This window comes from Macrosteles quadrilineatus, unplaced genomic scaffold (assembly GCF_028750875.1).
Source record: "Macrosteles quadrilineatus isolate MER2022 unplaced genomic scaffold, UCM_ALF_1.0 Scaffold_1__1_contigs__length_201487025, whole genome shotgun sequence".
NCBI lineage: Eukaryota > Metazoa > Arthropoda > Insecta > Hemiptera > Cicadellidae > Macrosteles > Macrosteles quadrilineatus.
In genome coordinates, this window is record NW_026542594.1 from 89,774,846 (window position 1) to 89,798,967 (window position 24,122).

General features: G+C 35.7%; 1 protein-coding gene across 1 annotated transcript; it reads right to left on the bottom strand.

Moving 5' to 3' along the window:
• Positions 1-964: 964 nt before the first annotated feature.
• Positions 965-19,654, bottom strand: LOC128986415 (cell death abnormality protein 1-like). Its single transcript, XM_054406816.1, has 7 exons — positions 19,317-19,654; positions 17,637-17,765; positions 14,058-14,195; positions 6,304-6,429; positions 5,525-5,668; positions 4,801-4,947; positions 965-2,363 (listed from the first exon to the last, which is right to left on the bottom strand). The coding sequence occupies exons 1-7, from the start codon at positions 19,633-19,635 to the stop codon at positions 2,290-2,292; spliced, it is 1,077 nt and encodes a 358-aa protein (XP_054262791.1). The 5' UTR covers positions 19,636-19,654; the 3' UTR covers positions 965-2,289.
• Positions 19,655-24,122: the final 4,468 nt, after the last annotated feature.

Genomic DNA, 24,122 nt, shown 5'->3' on the forward strand with positions numbered 1-24,122 from the left:
ATAAGCTCATAGAATTAGATTTGTTGATAAAACTTATTAAAGTTTGATATACCGTGATGGATGTTTAGCACATATTTTTATTGATTAGTAAGATTTTAAAAGATTTATAACAAGTTGAAAGTTATTTTGCTAAATTATGTCTTATGGAAAAAAAACTATTAACCCTTTGAGCTCCGAATTCCGATACATCAGGCAACCATAACCCAACATCTACTTAGAGCTGGGTAGCTCATAAAATGGCTGAAATCAATAGCTGCAGGATATGATAACTATTTCGCCGCAATCGCGGGAGACGATTACGATGTCTTCCCGAATGCGGGAGACGATTACAATGTCTTCCCGAATGCGGGAGACGATTACAATGTCTTCCCGAATGCGGGAGACGATTACAATGTCTTCACGAATGCGGGAGACGATTACAATGTCTTCACAAATGCGGGAGACGATTACAATGTCTTCACGGCCCCGAAGGATGATCAGAACTATGCCTCTTTCGGTGATGATCTCCACTCGTTCGCAGGATATGTTCAAATATTGCTGTGATCATGGATGCCTTCACAACCGATATTTTATGATATTTTATGATTTTATGATATCAAAATAGCCGATATTTTCCGCGATTGCGGCAAAATTCTGCAAAATTTGTGACAAAAATTACCACAGGAAATTATGAACAATTTGCAGCAATCGCAGGAGACGATTACAATGACTACATGGCCGCGAGGGATTATCAGAAGTTTACCGCAATCGCATGCAATTTCAACCATCAATTTTTTTTTCTCAAAATCTTTGGCGCCCCTCCAAATAAACAACCTGGTTTAAACCTTATTCTAACAACTGGATTAAAATCAGTTCTTCAAGGAAAAGTATGTACAACCCCCTTTTCTATATTCAACAATGTGGAAAAGGAAGTTTTAAAATTACAATCCTTACTGGGTAGTTGCAAAAACTCAAAAAGTTGTATGTCTCCAAAACAAACAATTTATTTAAAACAAATACAACATTGACTAGTTTAAGCTTAACATTATTACAACCATCAACATATGTAAGAAATTACTTCAAAATTAGGGCTTTACACTAGCCCTTCTGCAGAGTAGTCTAAAGGTTTACATCCGTACACTCAGGAAGTATGTAAACGGCTGTCAAAGTTAATGACAAACTTAAGTTATTATTTATATCTAAAACTTCAAAGCATGAAAACAGGAGTTTTAAAAGACACTGCCATTCTAGCTCAAGAAAAGAATTAGAAAAGTTTGATTTATTCAATCATAAGTTTTTATCTAGATTAGTAAAAGTCATGTATTGTCTGGATATTAAAATTCAAGGATACCACTTGGCCTGATGCAATGTTTCCTTATGCGTATTTATCACTGAAATAAAATCACTGCAGGGCTTAATGATGCACAAAAATGCATTTAAATCTATTGTTTACAGATTATGTATTTTTTAATAATTAAACTAATAAGTTAATATATGAAACCAACACAAAATATTAGATAAAAAATACAATTTTTACCACAATGAAAATTCAATACTTTCTATTTCTACGTCTAAAACAACAATAACAAAACGATTACAGATTAATAACATTTTAATTATGTCAAAATTAATAACTTGGAATTTTCATCCAAGAGTAAATCAAAGTCTATTTCAAAACAATAATCTAAGCTACCGTAATGATCTGCAGCTACTTAAAGCGATACATTCTTTTATCTGTAAAATGTAACATTTATACATATACACAAAAGTAACGGTCATAGAAATAGCTGTCCATCATAATGAGTAGAACCAGAAAACATTGATTCTACTGCATCTTATGTCCTTAAACTACGGTACATATCACTTGGTCTGGCAAAAATTTTCAATCTACAATCTATGTATTTTTGATTGAATTTCTTAAATTAAAAGTGGCTAAAAAATATTAATTTTTAAACACTAAATCTATACAAACTTGGAAGGAAAAACTATTTAAATTTAGGGAAATTTTCATTTCAATAAGTTTTTTCTTTTGTCTTTTGTCCACTAACAGTGATCGAAACCACCATTCTGATTACTTGGTTATTTCACAGTCCAAATGATTCTAGAATATTTAAACTGAAATATCTGTTTAATTTATAAGCTGGTCAATACATAATTGTTGTATTTACATAATTTTTTAATCAAAAACAGTTTTTAAAATTTTTCAACAGTACAAACCGTATTCAATGTCTCTTAATCACTTACAAGGTCAATTTAGATGGAGGTGATAAAGGTAAAAATATTGAAGATCTTTAGCAACAAGTTAATAGACTATGGCAGATAGTACTTAGCAACAACAATGCAGGCGAGCCATATGAATGATACTGCCAATTCTTCTCCAGAGGCTGAAATCAGTCAAAAGTTTTAGTTGCAATGAATGTTAAAAATTACATATAAATTTTATTTCCGATTTCCGTGTTATAAATATAAAAAAAACATTTATTAAGATCTGCAATATCCAACAGAAAGATCACAGAAAATTATGGAAACGCAAAATTAACATCAAGGGCATTAGGCTATATAAGTAAAAGAATATATGAAGAAACTGAAAAAGTGTCAATTGAGGATTTAAAACACAAGAATGAAAAAGCTTGAAAGGATGTATAGTACATGTTTTTTGGCCCACATAGTTTTATTTCTTTGACTCCTACAGAGGAGTAGGTTATGTACACAACCTACACAACTAATAATACACCAACACCACTAACCTTCCTGACTAGACTTAGGTTTATAAACACTTATGGTGATATAATCAAGATATTTTTGTCTTGTAGCCTATAATCTTACAATGTAATCTTTCCTTAACCTTATGGTTACATTAATAAAATTAAAAAAATGATGCAATGATTAGATATGAGGAGATCAAAATAATTATTAGTGTTCATAACCAAAATAGATTAACAGATAGTTAATAGTCTACAGATTGAGATAGTTAGTCTACCTCCCTATTGAGTAAAAGTATTAATTATAACAATACAACAATCCATCCCTATATATAATTCTGTAAGACAAAATTTTTACCAGAAAATTGTGGACGTCTGGTACGTCGCAGAAAAGTGGGAGGGGTCTTAAATTAAAGGTCTTGACCCCAGGGACTCGGGAAAAATTGCAGAATTCCCATAAAGTTACCAGAAAACGAGATATAACGAAAAATGTTCTCCATAAGAATGGCATTAGAAGCCATTTACTGCTGATTTTTGTTTACTTCAATACAGCTGATCGTGATTTATCATCAAGCGAGTACGCAATGTTAACATTAGGATTAGTCAATTCTGCTAATTACTATATAAAACCAGGGATAACGTTACCTATAATAATTAAGACTTTTTAGTTACGTTATATAGAATATGTAAATATATTATTTTACCGTGAAACTTTTCAAACTTGTGTTTAACATGAAATAACCACATTGAATAAATAATTAACGATTCAAGATTAAATGGAAAACTTCTGCTTTGTTTTGATTTCAAAACATATGTTCTAGATTTATTCTACACTTTCTTTATTTTATAAATTTGAGATTTATTGTAGTGTTTGATCAATATTTTGTATGAAGTGGAATAACCTCAACGGCTACTCTTAGAAAATAACCTGGGAATAAAGATGGAATAGGTTCGTACAGCAAATATACGAGTATATTTGTTAATTAAGTAAATACTATAACAAGTTCCGATAGGAGGAAAAACAATTTTCGTTTGGAGATTTAAACAGGTTACTGTTTGATGCTCGCAAAAGAGTTAAGAATCAGCAGATGATTTGGCCGAGCTACCTTAGGCGGTCCACACACGGGAAGACTGAAACCCAACTAAAGTTGAACCAACTTTTTTGTGACGCGATTACGATTGCAGTTGCGTTTATTAAATCCGCACACGGGCGCGACTGTAGTTGAGTTGAGACAGTAAATGAGTTATATTTTTTTATAACGATACTGTGTACTGTGTATGGTGTTTGAAATGAGTGGTAGTGATTAAGAAGCCCTGTTGTTTTATAGACAATCAAGAAAGTGTAGAGGACGTATAAAGTATTGGGTACATCCTTATGTTAAAACATTCAATGTAGGCTCTTTGTAGCTGCCGCTGCATTACAAGATACAGACGCAAAATTTCAGTCGATATACAGGATGTCAAAAAGTACATACGAAGAGTAATTGCTGTTGGTATGCCCGATACTTAAAAAGCGCAATACAAATATGTGAAAAGTTGTTCAAACCAGGCGACTGTAATCACCTTTAATAAACCAGTATTTAGTCACAACCAATTATATGTTTGCTGCCTTTAGCAGAGTTAAACCTATGTAGTGATTCGAATGATTTATTGAAAATAACATCAACAAAGACAAACAACAAACTGTTTTTTACACAAAAGATATGGCATATATACAGGGATATCTATTCTGACACATAGATATATTTCTTTGTTTGTTTAAATATTAGAATAATTTGTTTTATATTATTGAGCATTTTAGGGACTTATGTCTCTACAAGCCACTAGTTTACAATAAATCTTTAAGTTCTCTAAAGAGGATGTGCTCATTATGTTAATTAGTCTGTTTACATCCAGGGTATTTTTTAAAACTAATGTTGGTAATCTACAATACGGTATCAAATTTTATTTTTTCACTTTGTTAATTAATCCTGTACCTATATCAAAACGCCTGCAAGTATCTGCATAGCCCTTGTATAGGAATAGTTATTGGCAGTAAGCTACTTTTTTAATATTTTAACAAAACTGTTTTTAGTACAAATGTCTGGGTAAGAACTATTGTGTTGAGAAAAATACTTACATTTTTCCATACAGACTTCTTCCCCAGGTAGGGAAGTAAAACCTTCAGCACATCCACAGACTTGGTCGATGCAAGCCCTAGATCCCTCTACGTGGATCACATCAGAAACTGTGCAGTCCTCATCACTTAAACACTCCTCTCCCAACTCTGTAAGACAATATTTTCAATCAAGTTTACCTGTGAGAACATTATTCTTTTATAATTTGCCGCCAATGATACCTCATTGGTTGATAAAATGGAACTGTGCACACTATTTACGGTAATCAATCAAATAACAGCCATAAAACTTACAACACATTTAACACAATCCCAAATGGTGACAGACACTATTAACTTTGATGGTTAAAACCATAAATTTTGAATTTTTAACACCTTAAAACCTTTGAACCTGGGTGTAGCTGGGGGAATTAGTTTGCAAACATAGTGACTCGGAAACAATAAATCAGCAATGGAATTTTTAAACCAATATTTAAAAGTTTTGATGGTATTGAGATTAGTAATTCAGGTTTTACCCTACAATATGGTATGGTACTAATCTTATCAAATAGATGATTTTTTTTATAAGTTTCAAGTATTGTGGTTTACCAACTGAACTATCATCTTGAAGTACCAGATTGAACTAACAGTTTGCATCAGAGTCCAGAACCCACGGATAGTGTGATAAGACAAAAACAAAGTTAAATTTATTTTTGTAGCTTAAAAGGCCGCAAAGGCGCTGGCTTACTTTTGTCTGGCACGCACACTGAGCTGTTGTAGTGGTAGTTGCTGGAGCAGACACACTGGCTGTTGCTGCAGTGAGCCTCATCTCCGTAGGACGAGGTACACTGGATGTCTTCCTCACATGAAGCTCTGTAATCTCTACCTGCAACTGTAACACACACACACACACTGAGCTGTTGTAGTGGTAGTTGCTGGAGCAGACACACTTACTGTTGCTGCAGTGAGCCTCATCTCCGTAGGACGAGGTACACTGGATGTCTTCTTCACATGAAGCTGTGTAATCTCTACCTGCAACTGTAACACACATACACACTGAACTGTTGTAAGCTAGTCTGACGCAAAAGGATCATCAACTCAATTGACCTGGCCTTGGAATACCGTGAGTTGTATTGACAATTTTAAATCACATTAAAAATGTTGTAGATAGTCTTTGGAGCAATAAATGTATAAATTTTATTTGAGTGTCAGTCAATGAGTGAGTCCTGGAAATCCCTGAAAAAGTGTATAGGCTAGGAATAAGGTAAAAATACAAGAAGTACTATACTATTACAAGCTAATCATAAAAAAACATTAAATACAAGCAGTGTCTGTAAATTAAGGTCTCAAGCGAACTCCAGTCGTGATTAGCTAGTCAAATCTGACACCATTGCCCTGTTTCTTTACTTACCTTACAACTACTAGCTCCCCGTACCTATGCAGATTTTTAGTTTATAACCAGTACTAATGCAGTTGTATGATTATTATAAACTAAAAGGTTAGTTTAATCAGTATACATATACTTACCCTGTAGACATTTGTCACTGCTAGGGTTAGGTATAAGAGGAGGTTGACACGCACACACGCCTTGAGCACAGAGAGACATTGCTACATTGTCACACTGCGCAGAAGTGTTGCACGTCCCACCTAACACTGCAAACAAATACACACTTGTCATCGCCAGGGTCAAGTATTGGAGGAGGTTAAAAATTACCATCTATGTTTAAATAATGCACCTGTAAATGATTTCCATAAAAGGGGGGGGGGGCTAGTTTAATGTACTATTCAAAGCTTTAGAATTTTAGAATAAAGGGGATATTAGCTAGCTTACCTTAGAAGAAAGACTAAGTAGTATTATGTATAATCTTTTTTGAGAACTCTCTTTCTCTTTCTCTAAGCTCTACAAAAGTCCTCCATGGGTACGAAATAGTATGTCTTTCTGTATTTTCTATGGCCTACCTGTATTTCTTCTAAGGTATGCTAGTAGCTATCCCTTTTATTCTACAATTCAAAATCCTGGCTTAGAGCTTTTCCTTGGACAAAACTATTTCTACCTTTCAACTACTTTTGAATTCACGGTTATGTCCTATTCCGCCCGAGTTTCATTTCGCCCGTAGCCTAATTAATTAGTCTCACTTCACCCACGGTCCCAGATTATCCCTTTATAATCCTCAGCTCTACCTGTGTCATGAGTCTCATTCCATCCACGGAGGCGAAGCCCCGCCTCCTAGGTACCCACCCTCCCCCAACTATGACCCCCATCACCTTCCACCTCCGACTACACGGTTATTGAAGCTTAAAATATTTGTTTGGCAAACCAGACAAACCAAACGAATTTCCTTTATAGTATTAATGTAAAGTTGGAACACAAAGATCTCAGCATTAAAATATAAAGTGGCATGTGTCCTTATTAAAGTAGCCGCTTGAAGGATATGTTAAATCTTTATAATCTGGAACTTTCCTTTGGGTTGAAAAGTTTTAACAGTAATCTATATTTATAAATGTTTACAACATAACAGATTGATAACATTAAACTGCCCATATGCTGTTAGTTACTGTCTTTGTCTCCCTATCTAAAAAGTGTATAAGCAATCCCTCATTAGTTCTTACTATTATTTTTTTTTTTATTTTTTTTTTTTTTTTTAATAGAGGGCCAGGCTTACAAGTTACCATGGGATTGCATCGCAGCTAGAACAGCTTATTGTGCACCCTCGTTCACAGATCCTCATTCTCCGTCAAATCCCAGGTCTTTGGTGAACCGTGAGAGCCTTTTGACTATGGTGACCTGTTTTTCCCTTTGATTTCCCATCAATAGGCCAAGGGATCTCATATGCAGACCTTGTAGGGCTGGACACATAAATATACTTTCACAGCTTTCACAAGGTCTCTGGCTGGGGCAAGCCGTAGCGAGATTTCCCCGAAAGGACTCAGCTCCTGAACTTGCTTGACCAGCCAATCCTTTGTGGCTGCGTCAGCACAACCTCCACCTTTCTTCCTGGAGGCTTCATTAGAGTCAGCTTTGGGGGTACCACCCTTGCCCTGCTTTTTCCCAGCATCCTAGTTCCCGGAGGAACTGGCTTTGCAGGCAGCAGAGTTAGGGTGCTTGGCAGCCCACACCAGCCTCCTCTCACTTCTGGATAGCACCTTTTCACCTTTGGGTAAAGCATCCGCTATCCTCTGTCTTTGCAGCTCACCCCTGGAAAGTCGTTTTTCGTACGAGGGATCTCATACGCAGACCTTGTAGGGCTGGGTACATAAATATACCTTCACAGCTTTCACAAGGTCTCTGGCTGGGGCAAGCCGTAGCGAGATTTTCCTGAAAGGACTCAGCTCCTGAACTTGCTTGACCAGCCAATCCTTTGTGGCTGCGTTAGCACAGCCTCCACCTTTCTTCCTGGAGGCTTCATTAGAGTCAGCTTTGGGGGTACCACCCTTGCTCTGCTTTTTCCCAGCATCCTAGCTCCCGGAGGAACTGGCTTTGCAGGCAGCAGAGTTAGGGTGCTTGGCAGCCCACACCAGCCTCCTCTCACTTCTGGATAGCACCTTTTCGCCTTTGGCTTAAGCATCCGCTATCCTCCATCTTTGCAACTCGCCCCTGGAAAGTCGTTTTTCGTTCCTTTCTGGTTTCTGCGAGCTTGTCGTCATCGTCAGATTTCAGTAGACCTTCCTCCTCCATTTGGGTCAGATTGTCTACATTGTTCTCACGAATACCGGGTATTTAAGTCCACCTCCCCAGTGACCCAATTAGAGAGGTAAGGGGTGCGTACGACTGGGTTACCCCTGGTTCCCAGAGGGCTCCGTTAAGACACTGAATATTTGGCCCCCAGTGCCACAAGACTCTTGGCACGGATCGCATTACACCTTAGTCTAGGGCCCCCCTCACTTGGTTCTGTAGGTGGACCAACACCCAGTGGCAGAAGGTAGCTCTCCGCAGCTAACAAGTGAGAGTTGGGGTTTAGGTTGTGGCCAATCTGCCGAACCAACCCCGCATGCGAGGTTTGGCCGGAACGGCGCGAAATTTTCTCCCACTCACTAAACCCCCATACCTTGCGTTCTTACTATTGATCAACGCTACTAATAAGACGGGAAATGCTTATATCCTTGGGTCCACCACAGCCTGATCTGAAACGCATAGGGCCTACTTAGGTAATGTACAAATAGAAAATCCTTTCCCCTACCACTTCCTCTAGACTCCAATTTATTCCCCTATAATTTTAATGTTCTTCGGCATTATTATGTATCAGGGTGTCTACTACATTCTGGATAAAAAATTCATGGACAATTCCCGTACATTTAAGGACACTTTGCCGTAACCTTTGTCGGTGTCATTAGGCCTACCGAATAATTTTCCTGATTTGTCGAACTGTATTAATCTTGTTATTAACTGTAGTTGTACCAGAGAGAACAGTAAATAACAATAGATAAGAGTTAAAAATTTCAAAATAGAAATTTATTGAAAGTAAACAAGCATAGGCCTACCTATACTTTAGGTAAAGCTTTTATAGTGTAACAGAGAAACGCAATCATTGTCTCCTGCGATAGCGACAAATATCTCCATTGGTCACGTAAACTTCATAACATAGCTTATCCAATCCAGGCGGATTAATTTGGCATGATTCGCCCTGGCACAATGTTAGGCTCTCGACTACTTTTGAAAAAAAAATCTTTAATGCATATTGTTACTCAGTTCTTAGTACAAAATCAAGGTATGGTAAGCGGCTACCAATAAGCAATAAGCACAGAGTAAGATGATTGTATTTTCATTTGCAAAGTTAATATAGACACATAGCAATCATTAGTTGTTTATCTAGGCTCAATTACATTTTCTTAATATATTTTACAGCTCTTTCAAGAATTAAAATACCCAGGCCTAGACCTAATTATTTAGGAGGGCCTATATAAACTGGACAACAAACAATCCTATACTCTAATACGAGCAATGTTTGCTTGTATGTATGTATGCTTGCTTGCTTGCTTGCAAAAAAGATCTCGAAAACAGCTCCGACAATTTTCTTCAAATGTTGTAAATAGTTTATTTCTGGCCTAAAACGAGTTTACTGCAGTTAGAACTGCCAACAAAAATCTAATTACGTAGAAAAATGAAACTGAAAATCACATTTTTTTAACATTAGTCTTATGGGTTGCTAGGTAACCATGATGGATGAATTAAATAACAAGGATAAAGTAAACAAAAGACTTGAAGTTGTAGCATGTGTTCATAATAAGCCAACTACCCACAGTATACTAGCAAATTACAAATACAGTACAAAAGGAAAAACATCACTTGTTAATATTTAGCAAAGATTATACTGTAGATTACTCGATTCGATACATTGTAGCATAGACTAACCAACACAAGTAGACTTCTCATCCCATTGTAAATTTTGAAGCACGTTTTTCGTGTCTAGTTCATGTACGTAACACAAAGGCGCTAGTGTCGATGAAACTTTGTTTCAATTATTTTAGGGTTAATTTCTTGATTTCTGCTTTACTGTTTGGTTATATAACTAGGGGACAAGTTATTGTTTATGATTAGATCGTATTATTTGGTTAAACGAGGTTTTAAATGGCTGTAATAACGGGAAACAAATTGTAAACAAAACACGACCTCTACATAAACCGTACATGAACTAACAATAAAATTGTCTTCAGCTGTTCCATAAGGATGAGAAATCTACTAAGGGAGTATGTTTTATCTATGATTGTAGTCAAGGGCAGCAGTGCGAAGTCTGGGATCTGTTTATGACGATTAGATTAGATTAAGTTATCTGCATTCCTAGGAATGGTGAAGGAAGTAATAAAGGCAATCATAAAATGCTATAGGAATAGAGGGAAACAGGTCCGTGACGTAGGAAGTGATGAAGGAAGTAGTGAAGGCGAGCAGTCCGGAGTGTGGGGAATGTTTATGACGATAAGATTAGGGTATCTGCAATCCTAAAATGCTATGGGAAGGAAGGAAAACAGGTCCGCGACGTAGGAAGTGGTGAAGGAAGTAGTCAAGGCGAGTAGTCCGGAGTGTGGGAACTGTTTATGACGATTAGATTAAGGTGTCTGCAATCTTAAAATGATATGGAAAGGAAGGAAAACAGGTCCGAGACATAGGAAGTGGTGAAGGAAGTAGTCAAGGCGAGCTGTCCGGAGTGTGGGAACTGTTTATGACAATTAAATAAGGGTATGGGCAATCCTAAAATGCTATGGGAAGGGAGGGAAACAGGTTCGCGACGTAGGAAGTGGTGAAGGAAGTAGTCAAGGCGAGCTGTCCGGAGTGTGGGAACTGTTTATGACGATTAAATAAGGGTATGGGCAATCCTAAAATGCTATGGGAAGGGAGGAAAACGGGTCCGCGACGTAGGAAGTGGTGAAGGAAGTAGTCTAGGTGAGCTATCCGGAGTGTGGGAACTGTTTATGACGATTAGATTAAGGTATTTGCAATCCTAAAATGCTATGGGAAGGGAAGGAAACATGTCCGCGACATAGGAAGTGGTAAAGGAAGTAATAAAGGCAATCATAAAATGCTATGGGAATAGAGGGAAACAGGTCCGTGACGTAGGAAGTGATGAAGGAAGTAGTAAAGGCGAGCAGTCCGGAGTGTGGGGACTGTTTACGACGATAATATTAGGGTATCTGCAATCCTAAAATGCTATGGGAAGGGAGGAAAACAGGTCCACGACGTAGGAAGTGGTGAAGGAAGTAGTCAAGGCGAGTAGTCCGGAGTGTGGGAACTGTTTATGATGATTAGATTAAGGTATTTGCAATCCTAAAATGCTATGGAAAGGGAGGAAAACAGGTCCGCGACGTAGGAAGTGGTGAAGGAAGTAGTCTAGGTGAGCTGTCCGGAGTGTGGGAACTGTTTATGACAATTAGATTAAGGTATTTGCAATCCTAAAATGCTATGGAAAGGGAGAGAAACAGGTCTACGACGTAGGAAGTGGTGAAGGAAGTAGTCAATGCGAGTAGTCCGGAGTGTGGGAACTGTTTAAGTCGATTAGATTAAGGTATCTGCAATCTTTAAATGCAATGGGAATGGACGGAAACAGGTCCATGACGTAGGAAATGGTGGTAATGGCGAGCCGTGTGGAGTTTGGGAATGGATTTATGTATCTCCAATACTAAGGTGCTTTCAGAGTGAACTAATGATTTTCCCCGAGCAAAACTCGGTCCCCAGGTACTGAGGTTATAATAGCAGCAAAGTCACTATCATCATTCTAGTTCATAATATTTAGATTGCTTAAAGCACACAACTCAATAAATAAGTATATGGGAAACAAAAAACATTGAAACCTGAATAGCCAACAATATAAGACAAAGATACAGAAAATGCAATGACATAATTTGAAACCAAGCAGGCCTAAATAGTGATAAAACATTAATGCAAACAACATTGCTTGTGGTTTTGTCAATTAAAAGATAAAATATCCATAAAAAAGGGGTTAACTTACAAAATAAGACTGTAGATTATTTACATGTTTAATATGAAACCATAAACAGTTTTATGGCACTAGGCAATGGCCGCGGCAAATTGAATCTTCAAGCCAAAGTACAAGTAAGAAGTGAAATTTAACAGCCATTATGGTATTTCCATAATCTTTTGGTCGAATCTTTTAAAGTCAACGGTCGGAAATTATGACCGTTATTCCTTTTAAAATAACACCTCTAATACTTAGCAATTGCTCGAATTCGAGCAACAGGTACACTAGTCCAAACAATTTAACTTGCTTATTAACACATTTTAGATGGGGAGACAATCATACAGTAACTAACGGCACATGGGCAGTAAATGTTATTAATATGTTATGTCGTAAACATTTATAAATATAGATTACTGTTAAATCTTTTCAAACCAAAAGAATGTTCCATATTATAAAGGTTAGACATATCTTTATAACGGCTACATCAATAAAGACACATACCACTTTATATTTTAATGCTGAGATCTTTATGTTTCAACTTTACATTAATACTATAAGGGAATTCGCTTGGGGAGGACCTTTCCATATTTGGGGGAGGGTGAGGTCCTAGGAGGCGGGGCTTCGCCTCCGTGGATGGAATGAGACTCCTGACGCAGGTGCTGAGGATTATAAGGGTTAATCTGGGACCGTGGGCGAACTGAGACTAATTAGGTTACGGGCGAAATAAAACTCGGGCGGAATAGGACTACACGTGGATTCACAAGTATCTTTATAATCTATCTCAAGTAAGTGTATCAGCTGATTATCTGCCTTTTAAAATATAAAATACGCTATATGGAAAGTTTGTTCACGATAAGGCATTTTTTTGTTTTAAGACTACTCCCACTTATTATACACCAAAACAACTGTGTGGGTATTGGTATGCAGATTTGCAAACTGGCTTTAGATTTTAGATTTAAGCCATAAAACTCAAAAGAAACTAAAAAAAAAAAAAAACACTTTGTTTGGATTTGTTTATTAACTTTTCTAATTTTGAATTGAGAATGTCCCGCTGTTTCATTTTCCACTTAACCCAAATCTATAGGCAGCTATAGACATGTGCCATCTGCCAAGAACAAAATATTTGACGTTTGCGACCTAGTTGTCTTGATATTCGCCTATTAACGAGTAGACGTCTTACACATATGTGTTGTTTTCCGAGCAACTGTTTGTTTCGGGAATAGCAAATACAGCCGTTTTAACACATGCTTTGCGGGTCTAAAGTAGCTCTTGTCTCCCTAAGGTAGAAAAAAAGCTTCTTTAGTCTCTAGGGAATAAAAGTCAGCTGTTGTTAACTCAGTTGTAAGCTTTGATTTTAAACAATCGCATGTACCAAAATTATGTACAGTATCCATTGTTTAATTCAGTTGAATCTTACTATATTGCGGCATTCTTGATTCTTATCAATAGTCCGACAGATTGATGGAATAATGTACACTACATTTAGTGTACAATGATTTAATCACAAGTAAACAGCTGCTTGTTTGTATTAGCAAAATAGAAAACAAGTTGGAAGTTGTTTTTGAGAGGTAATCTTTAGATGAAAAGTATTTTTTTTTTACTGTATTTGCGCAATAAGGTAGTACATTAATTGTGCAATATGACAAATAAAATAGTTCATTACACGGGCAAAATGCGTCTTTTCAATCCTTGCTCATTTTCGTTTCCGACAGAGGCGACACCTCGGTTGTGAAACTCAAGCTCAGGTAAAAAAGAGCCACTTTAGACCCTAGTGATGAAATATACTTATAAATATGGATAGGGTCATAAAGTGTATGTAAATTCTACTCTGTTTTGTAAATATGTGATTTTAAATTAACAATTATCACATACATTGTCTCTCCCAGCAGTGGGCTTGTTCAAACACGTAGTTGGGAGGACAAGAGCACACTCCTCCTCTGCACTCACTTGCCACCACAACGTACGAACATTGTACATCTTCTTCACAACTGTCGTCTAGTCCAGAGGGCACTGAACATAAAGAATAGAAAAGCGTCAGTGTTGTTTACCTCCAAGAACATTACAATATATAACATGATTGTATAGTATTACATCATACTAGTGTTACCTGTGGCTCGAATTCGAGCAATTGCAAAATGTCGCAGGCGTTATTTCAAAACGAATACCGGTCATAATTTTCGATGACTTAAAAGAGTCAACTCAAAGATAAATAATCAATCCACAGCAGTTATCGAAACTATAAACAAACTGAACTCATTCTGAAAACAAACGCTCACTCCACTCCAGTTATCCAAACTGAAAACGAACGCTCTTGTTTTGTATCATGTATTTACTACGAACAGCTGTAATTGTTACAAATTATTTGTCTGTTTAAGTAATCATAATCTTTTCTTCATAAGAAATGCATTGGGATTAGATGGCCTGTGGGGCAAAGCCCGAGGACTTTTATTGCAGAAATTGGTGAAAGGGGGCGTCTACACAAAAAATACTTAATTTTGACACATCGTTTGTAAAAATCCGTCCATTATTAAGGGAGGAGTAGTGTTTTGTACAAATCGCCTTCACATATTATATATAAGGATTCAATAGAACATAGTAGAGGTTCCATTAAGTTTCTATGATTATCTTTAACAATGTTCATTCAGATATTAAGTTTAAATGCCAAAAATATAGCAAAATGTATCAAAATGAATTTTTTTTTTAAGTCTGTAAGCATTATTTTGCCCTAACAATTTGAAAGAATGAAATAATAATGTACAACAGATCAGTTATGGAATGAGTGCGCCATTGAATAACCATCCCTCCAGTGAATGACCGTTCTGTATAAAAACATCATATTAGGCTTTCTGTTTTGCCTAGTCCATCACAAATGGTCTTGACTGGAATCTATACCCTTTTACTGGTAAAAAAATGATTTTACTTTTGAAACATATACAAAAAATTAAGTGTTCCAACTACAGCAGTTCATCTTAAGGCTTCTCAATACATATAGCGTCTTGCACAAACATAGTTGGTTGTAATTTGTCCTTTGATTATTGATGGAAACGGCAATATTTTACTATGATTACCTATGTACAGTATTAATTTTAAAATCAAAATCATAACAATTAATATTTAAATTGTTGGTAATTTAATTACTAGATCACATCTTCAGGTAGGCCTAATTATAGCAAATTAATTACTAGATTCAATTACTATAGGTCGACTGGTTAGAAAGCGTCCTCCTCGTAGCATTGGTTCAAGAGAGAGATACCGAGCTGTGGGAGTGAGACAGACTATGGCTCTTCCCCCACTCCGCAGCCGCCCCACCCCCAACCTTCCCGAACACAGCTAATCAAATCAAATTATACAGCTGATCAAAATGTAAACAATTACGTTCTTTATAACTTGAGGGTCCTGCAAAAACTATTGTTTAGCCTAAATCGCATTAATATTTGAGCATCATGAAATGTTATTATATCATTGTATGAACATATGTAAAAGCAGTTCCATTTGGTAACACAGGATTCCAACTCACACGACACCGGGGCGGCGCCGTGTCGATGTCGTGCCGGCGCCGTGTCATGCAGTGTGAAAACGGCCATTGGCGGAGAGGGGGAACATACCCTCCCTCACCGTTACGCTAAAAATTTCGCGCGGGTCGTTTTCTAACCGGCCGACCTATAATTAATTACTATTTCAAGTCATTTACTAGATTTGGATAAAATATTTTTCAAAGTTTTAGAAACATGTTTTCTGATGGATAAGTGCTTGTGCTTGCTAGGAAACACAAAATCTCGCCAGAAACCATGTGGTTCGATACACTATTATAATTAGAACACAGGGTTTTAAGGGTAATAGTAATTTACAACATAAAAAAGTGTCATTCCCTAGAATAATATATATTTTAACCATCCTAAAATAGTTATTTTAATTAATGGGGGAGCAAGCTAATCCGGTGGTAGAGCGCGGGAATTAGGTCCCTGACGTCCTGGGTTTTGAACCTGTCAAATCACCAATAGATTCTTTCTATGTTATAATGCCGCAACCCCTGAATTAATGTGAAAAATTATCCCGGGCTAGTGCCTAGAGTCCTAGGAAAAATAAATTATTGAGCGGAGCGAAGCGAAGCGAGCGAAGCTCTTATACTACACTCCTGCTTTTGTTTTACAAATACTCCTCCTGAACGACTGAAGCGATCTGCACCAAATTTAGCACAATCATAGTAACCGACCATGGGAAGGTATAAATCTGAAATGGTACAAATCGGACCAAAGGACTTTTCTGTACGTGAATTCAAACTTTTGGAAATTTAACAAGGGCCTTATGGGTTAATTGGTTGCCATGACATTATTTGCGAGATAACAATAAAAAGGTAAACAAGAGTCGCAACATATGTTAGTCAACGAATCATCTAAATAGCACATTACAAATACCGTACAGAGAAAAAGGGAAGAACAATCGGATTAATGCCATTGAGCATAATTTACTACAAAATGAAAAACCAATAATTATGGTCGCCGGAATAAGGCTGATGTACCATTGACTTTAAATAATCCAAATAGTCATTCCATTTATGTGAACCAAATCTATACTAGGCCTACACATACGATTGAGTTTGGATACTGACTTCCCATTGACGTGAATCAGGCGTACCATTGACTTTGGATACTGCAAGTAGACAATTCATTTACGTGAACCAATAAATGTACCATTGAGTTTGGATACTGCAAGCAAAAAAAAGAGTTTAAAGCTGAAAAATGATTTGATTTGATTCGAGTAAACAATTCGTTTACGTGAACCCGACGTATCATTGACTTTAGATACTGCAAATAAGCACTCCATTTATGTGAATCAAATGAACCATTGCTTTGTTCCTGCAAGTAGACCATTCATTTACGTGAACCAGACTTATAATTGACTTAGAATACTGCGAATAGACATTCCATTTAAGTGAACCACATATACCATTGACATTGGATACTGCAAGTATTTAATCTCATCTACGAGGAACAGATGTAGCATTGAATTTAGAACAGTATTGGATTAATATGCTAGCTACGCTCAATATTGCAAGCAGACAACTGCATTGTACACCTAGTTTACATAGTATTGGACTTTGGTGAGAGGGTCTTGAACAGGTTATTAGTGAGAATGAAGGGGTTTAATACAATTGTAAAATGTTATATAACAAATATGATGTGGTCAGTCACTGGTCCAATGATTTGGTGAGCGATAAATTGTATTTTTATTTTCAACACTCTCAGTTTTGAACGTAATACATTATCATAGGAAGTACACAAAATGTTAAAACTATTCTCTAGACTGTAGCAATAGCCTATTTTCCCATGTCAGACACAAATAGAAACTCTGGCTTAAATGGTCATTCACTGGTGTACTCACCCTACTAAAATAAATCAATACTTGTAGAGTTTACAAATCTTCAAATAAACTGCACATGATCTTTCTCACCTTTGATGCATTTTTCAAGACTGTGTTTGGATTGAATGAATCCAGAAATGCAGTCACAGCGGCCATTGATACAATTTGAGTTGTTGATTATGAGACAGTCTGAAGAGTCTGTACAATTAGAGCCCACAACTGAAAACATTACAATTAAAGTGACTTTTGCTGATAAATGGCGTTTAATAAAAATGGTCCTGACTAATGAAACAGCTAGCCTTAGTCAGTAACAAAGCTACACAAGGCATCTCATTTCATTCTACACTCATATCCTTCAATCATATTTGGGTTTAAATACGCACATAGGTGGCGTCCCCATCTCAATGATAATAATAATGAAAAAATAATAACTAAGAAACACAATTATGCAACAAACAACAATTAAATAGATACATGATTTTTCAGTTAATTTAATAACACGTACGATGCTGATCAAGAAATTATTCAGAACATTATTGCTCTATTGGTAGATGTGCTATACTATACCATACGGTATAGATTAAAACAACCAAATTTTCATAAACATATTTTCAATATTTAAATTGAAAATTTAACAAATTTTCATCCTCTCCCATAATTGCAATAAGCATTTTATACTTATATAGGTACCAACTACGTATGAAGGATGGGTACTCTGCTAGTCTTACTAATATTATAAATGTGAAAGTTTGTGTGTTTGTTTGTTTGAAGTTCAATCACGCATTAAATACTGGACGGAATGGGCTGAAATTTGGCACAATGATAGCTCACATTCCCGAATTACATATAGGCATATTCTTATCTCAAAAATCCTTTCGGGCTCCGCCCCAGTGGCTCTGTAGTTCCCCATGTTAACCTTATGGGTATTCATATTTAAAGGGAATTAAAGAATTTTGTCAGCTGTTTCAACTAAAAAAGTTGGTTCTATATGATATGTAAAAGCAGTAAAAAGATTTACCATCAGGATGCGGCACTATAATTTTTTTGGCATTTACGAAAACAGCTAATTTGAACTAAGCAGCAACAAAAAACTGTGATACACAATGAGAACTGCCAAAGTAGGATTGTTTACAGTTGTTTATGTTTTTAATTTAATGAATAATTTGTGATATTTTGCAAATTTTTAATAATTAATTTTTATTTATTGTTTAGGTGGTTTAGGTGAAGAGGAAGAACATTATGGCTATGGTAGATGTGTAATACTATGTAGGTACCTATACCATAAATTTAAAAAAGCAAATTTTATCAAAACTGTGTCCTCCCCCATTGAAAACGCAAAGCTTGAGTATAACTGGAATAAGCATTTTATCCCTATATACCGACCCCGTACGAAGGACGGGTACTCTGCTAGTTTAAATATAAATATGAATTTGAACCGTGTTTTTGACCTCTGGGTCCATCAAAACAAAAAAAGTTAAGTGGTCTCATGTCCAGATCTTACCTAGAGATGAGACCTATTATTGTTTCCTGAATCACTATAATGATATGTTCTAAATATTTAATATTCTGACATATTTCCAAGTGATTCCTGTCATCATGTAAAAAATTTAATTTTAACTTAACACTTTAACCAAGTTTTGTAGGATTTGTGTCTATAAGAACTTAGTGTTGATAGTTTCTGAATTATAATGGTTAACTTTCAAGGTACACATAAGCCTACTTAAAAACTATTCAGTTTGTAGGGGCCTAACAATCACAAGTAGAACTTACCTTTTATGGAGATTCTATCGGGATCAATGACTTGCACCACACCTCCATCCTCCATCTGCTTGGCTCCTGTCTGAGGATTGTCATCAGGCAGCGGCAAAGCCACAGGAGCAGTAGACACTACGTCTACAGGATCAACAACAATCTCTGGTAGTCCAGCAGGGGGCAGTTCTTGTGATGTTTTTGTTACATTTACTGTTGGTTCTGATGTTGTTGAGTTACTCTCCGGTGCAGCAACGTCCCCTAGCTGGGCGGCCGCTTGGAGAGAGAGCAAGACAACTGCCAGTACACATGTAGTCAGGAGAGAAGCCATTGCCATCATGTAGCCTACTGAGCCGGGGGCGCGCCTTCCTGGCTTATCTGACTAGTGATAAGATTGTATGACTCCTCACTAACATACATTGTGAATACTACTTTGGTAATGTCTATATCTGTCTGTGGTATGACATTTCACAGAGTCATTTTTTGTCAGTTTACATGGCTTAATTTCCCATTGATTTCATAATGAAAATGTATAATAATAAATCTCAAGAATTGTTGGTTTTTGTCTTAAAGAAATGATTGATCAATTCTTAACAATTTTTAACACTTAAAAAGTGATCAATAAAATGATACAAAATAAATCTGCGTTTTAGAGATGATTTTTAATCCTGAACAATATGGGTACCGGTACTTAAGAGTATGACTCATAGATAAGGTGAAATTGATCAATATGTTTCTGATATGGATGACTCATCTGTAGGACTATTTTGTCAGTAACCTCCAAGCTAACTTGATCATTACAGGGATAGGCCTACATTACTAACAAGATAATGTTTCAAATTTAGTATTTCATGAAAAACATAATTCTATTTACAAGAGAATAATAAATATAATTCATGTAATAAAGTGTTCTATGTGAGATATTTTAAAGTAAATGGTGTTCAATTTCACATGTGTATAAACTATAACCTTTCTATAACGATAAACATTTCACACAAAAAATACACTTATTGCTGTAGAAGCAAACCTCAATATTATCCAAACTAATTTGATTTAAATAGGGAATATGTATTTTAGTGAAAATCCAATCAGGCAAATGGAAATTCACTTAGTCTGCAGGATTTAATGCAGCAGGAGTATTTTATCTGGCCAACATTTTTTCCTTAAATCACTTACATTTTTAAAAAGTGGTCAAAAACTTTCCAGTCATCTAGTCAATTCTGATTTGATATTTAATCATCTATATATTTTATATATATGATATATAATACGCTAAGCCGATTTTTGTGAATAGAACTCCTCCCTCATTTTTAGACCGAGTTTGATGATTAAAGTGTCAAAATAATGGATAATTTTTCACTACTTATTAATTATTAATGAAACAGCTTTTAGTATTAAAATTGTATTTTAAACAACACACATTAATAGGGAGTTGCTGAATTAGTCAAAAAGTATTATTTTCAATGTTATTTTCTGATTTTAAAATTTATTTTCTTCTGCATCATGTCATGTTTTTCAATATAATGTGCGATTACAAAATCAGTGGAAAAATCTTAATACCATAGTAACTCTTAAGATTATTTATTATTGAATTGTCTTATACCTATATCTATTGTACGAGTTGGTGTCTGCCTTTTTGACCACTTTGGCCTATGTTTTATCATATTATTATTCAAGACAGATCAAACTCGATACTACAAAAATGTTCAGGCCAGAGCCATTTTAATGCGCTTGGATTGTGACATTTATGTTCCTTTTAAAATATATTTCATCATCCTTAATAAGATACATTGATTAACAACAATGCATGTAAACATCGCTAATTATGTAGGCTAACAGCCAATTTAGAGTATTTGTTTTTTTTAAAACGCAGCATTGCTGTGTCATTTGCATTATTTGTTGACAGTGAAGCCGCACAACTATAACAACGAGGCCCCTAGCGGTTAAAGAATAAAGGCCAGCTTCACTGCAAGTATATTCCACTACACCTAACTTTACGAAGAGAGATTATATTGACAACTTCATATAATTGATAAGGCTGAGACAACTGATATCCGCATGTCAAATAATTTCAGCTTTAACAGTAACCTCATGACCAATTAATTTCTCAAAACTATGGTAGAGGGTTATTCATTGGCACAGAAGTAAGGTATTATTGGACGGTATGATGACCGATGTGACAAAGGAAAAAATAAAACTTAACACAGCCTAAGGGTGGACCTCCCTTTTCTTCACAAACAAATTTTTTCTCAAATAAAAGCATGGATTTAATCTGCACGCTGATGAAACCACAGAAGTGTTTACCACAAAATATAGAAAAATATGATTTTAATATATTATAACCTAAAATACCCCCGCCGCAGCAAACCTGCAGACTAAGCGAATTTCCATTTGACTGATTGGATTTACACTGAAATGTCTACTTAAAAATATAACATTTATTCCCTATTTAAATAGAATTAGTTTAACAAGTACTTAGGTTTGCTGCATCAGGGAGGGTAAAACTGTTCTTTTTTTGTAAAATGTTGATAGTTAGTAAGAAATAAAAATATTTTTCAAATTTGATCAAAATATGTTCATAAACAAGCAAACTACAACAGTTTAATTATTCTCCATAAGAATAACATTGGAATTTTAAATTTACAATTTTTTGGAATTTTCTCCGTAACCATTAGGCGCATAATAACGCTTCAATATACTAAATTATTTGCTTTTTTAAGCTCTACAAAATGGTTTGAAAAGAAATTGCTAAATTTTATGTTTTTTGGGTAAAAAATAGGAAAAACCTATTTTTACCCCATAAAACCCCCCGTAAACCCCCGTTCCAATGGTCCGATCATGCTGGATTGCGAACTCGTTCGAATAAACGTAGGTTTACACGTTTGTACCAAATTTCATCAAAATCGGATCATTTTTGCTCGAGTTATCGTGCTAACAGACACATATCTATATAAATAAAATTAGAGTTTTGTCTGTAAATTGCTCAGAATTATATACTTTTAGGTTATTTTTACGTTTTATACATTAAAGAAGCAGAAACAAGTCTTATCTCAATTTCTGTCTGTCTGTCTATCTGTCTGTCTGTCTGTCTGTCTGTCTGTCCCTTTGTCTGTAACACTCAAGATGGCATTTTACGCAATCTTCTCCGTGAAAACCAGAGTACATATCAAGATCCAAGCCATTTTAATGTATTCACTGGATTGGCAAGAGTGTCTTTAGTGATTTAAATATAGCCTCACTACTTTGTAAATAAAATTATGGACGTTCAAAAATGCAGTTTTGTGCGATTTTTGTCAAATTTTCGTTCAATTTTTATCACAGAATCGTCTATGAAATAACGAACAGCTGTTCGGATCAAGATTATTTTTTCTAGCTGTCAATGACATGTTTACAAATGCTGTTTACAAATACCGCAACTATTTCGAATCACGTTTTGAAAGCAAATCCCAACCAAGTGAGATTAAAAACGTTTTTCTTACATAACGGATTTAATTAATCGCAAGTGCAATAATATAGTCTAATAGTGTAACCGTAAATGAAATTAAATAACTAGACATCGTCCAAATCGGAACCAGAAATTCTTTGAGTATAAAATGTTTCTTGAGTTTTGACAACCAGAAAGAAGAAGACCTTGAATCAGTGTTGTATAGGGCTGTGACACTGAAATGATCGTCGCCAATAGCTTACAAAAAAGGTTTCCACTCATTGACTGCGCTTCAATGGCGATTGTGTAAAGTGTAAAGTAAAAAATCACAACTGCAGTGGGTGATTGTAACAGAGGTTTAACAGAGGAAGTGCTAAACTCGCTTTTCCAATGTGTCACTTTCTGTTTCTACTCACCGTGTGATGCAATCGCTGGACCATACAGCCAATAGGCCCATAGCTCATATCTTGGGTACGTAAGCCTACATATTTATTCATAACAACCTTTTTGACGACGATCCTTGATACCGGTACTTTTCCATAGAATACATGGCCTACCTACTTAAAAAATAAAATTACAAATGACCAAAACCCCAACATTGTGTGATTTTCGTCACATTTCCTTCTAATGTTAATAGATATACTAATCATTGTTTAGAGAATGCGTAATCTATTAAATAACAAAAGTTGTTTGGGTAAGGTTGCTTTTTTTCAAACTGACACCGATAAGTTTACGCTAACTTTTTACGAGAAAATCCAAAAGCAAGAGATCAATAACCTCGAAGCTAGATATTAATGTATTTAATTGGTCCGATTTACTGTAATTCTTAGGTAGGTTCTTACGTAGGTACTGGTTCTTTTCCTTAGAACCGGTAGTTTACAAATTAGATATGCGTTGGTGTTGCACCTTATTTATTAGAGCCGTCTGTATTCAATTTAAGTGATGTCTAACTCTGTATAAGTTTTGCTTTTTCTGCCTGGATTCCAAATCTTAGCTTACCCGGTATGCTAAGAAAATGATAACCTATTTGAGTAAAACATTTGTTGGGCAAACCATCATGAATTGTTTACGCCTTTATATTGTTTATGTATCAATAGTTCGTGGCCTTTGTTGGACTGTGTTGTTGTTGTATTGTGTTGTTTTGTTGTATGTTGGTAACGCATTAATGTCCTTATTTCTCAGTGTTTCACGGAATGGACAAGAGCACCTTTGATACTGAAAATGTCAACCGGAATAAAGTGTTAAATGTTGAGGTTGAGGTAGTACTTTAAATACGTTTAAGTTAACCGATGTGGAAAGTAACTTTCAATTATAGGCCTACTTTAGGGCTACGCTTCATGGATCTATAAAACATTTTTAAGTTTAATCATTGGACATATGGACCAACATGATCCGGGCGACAT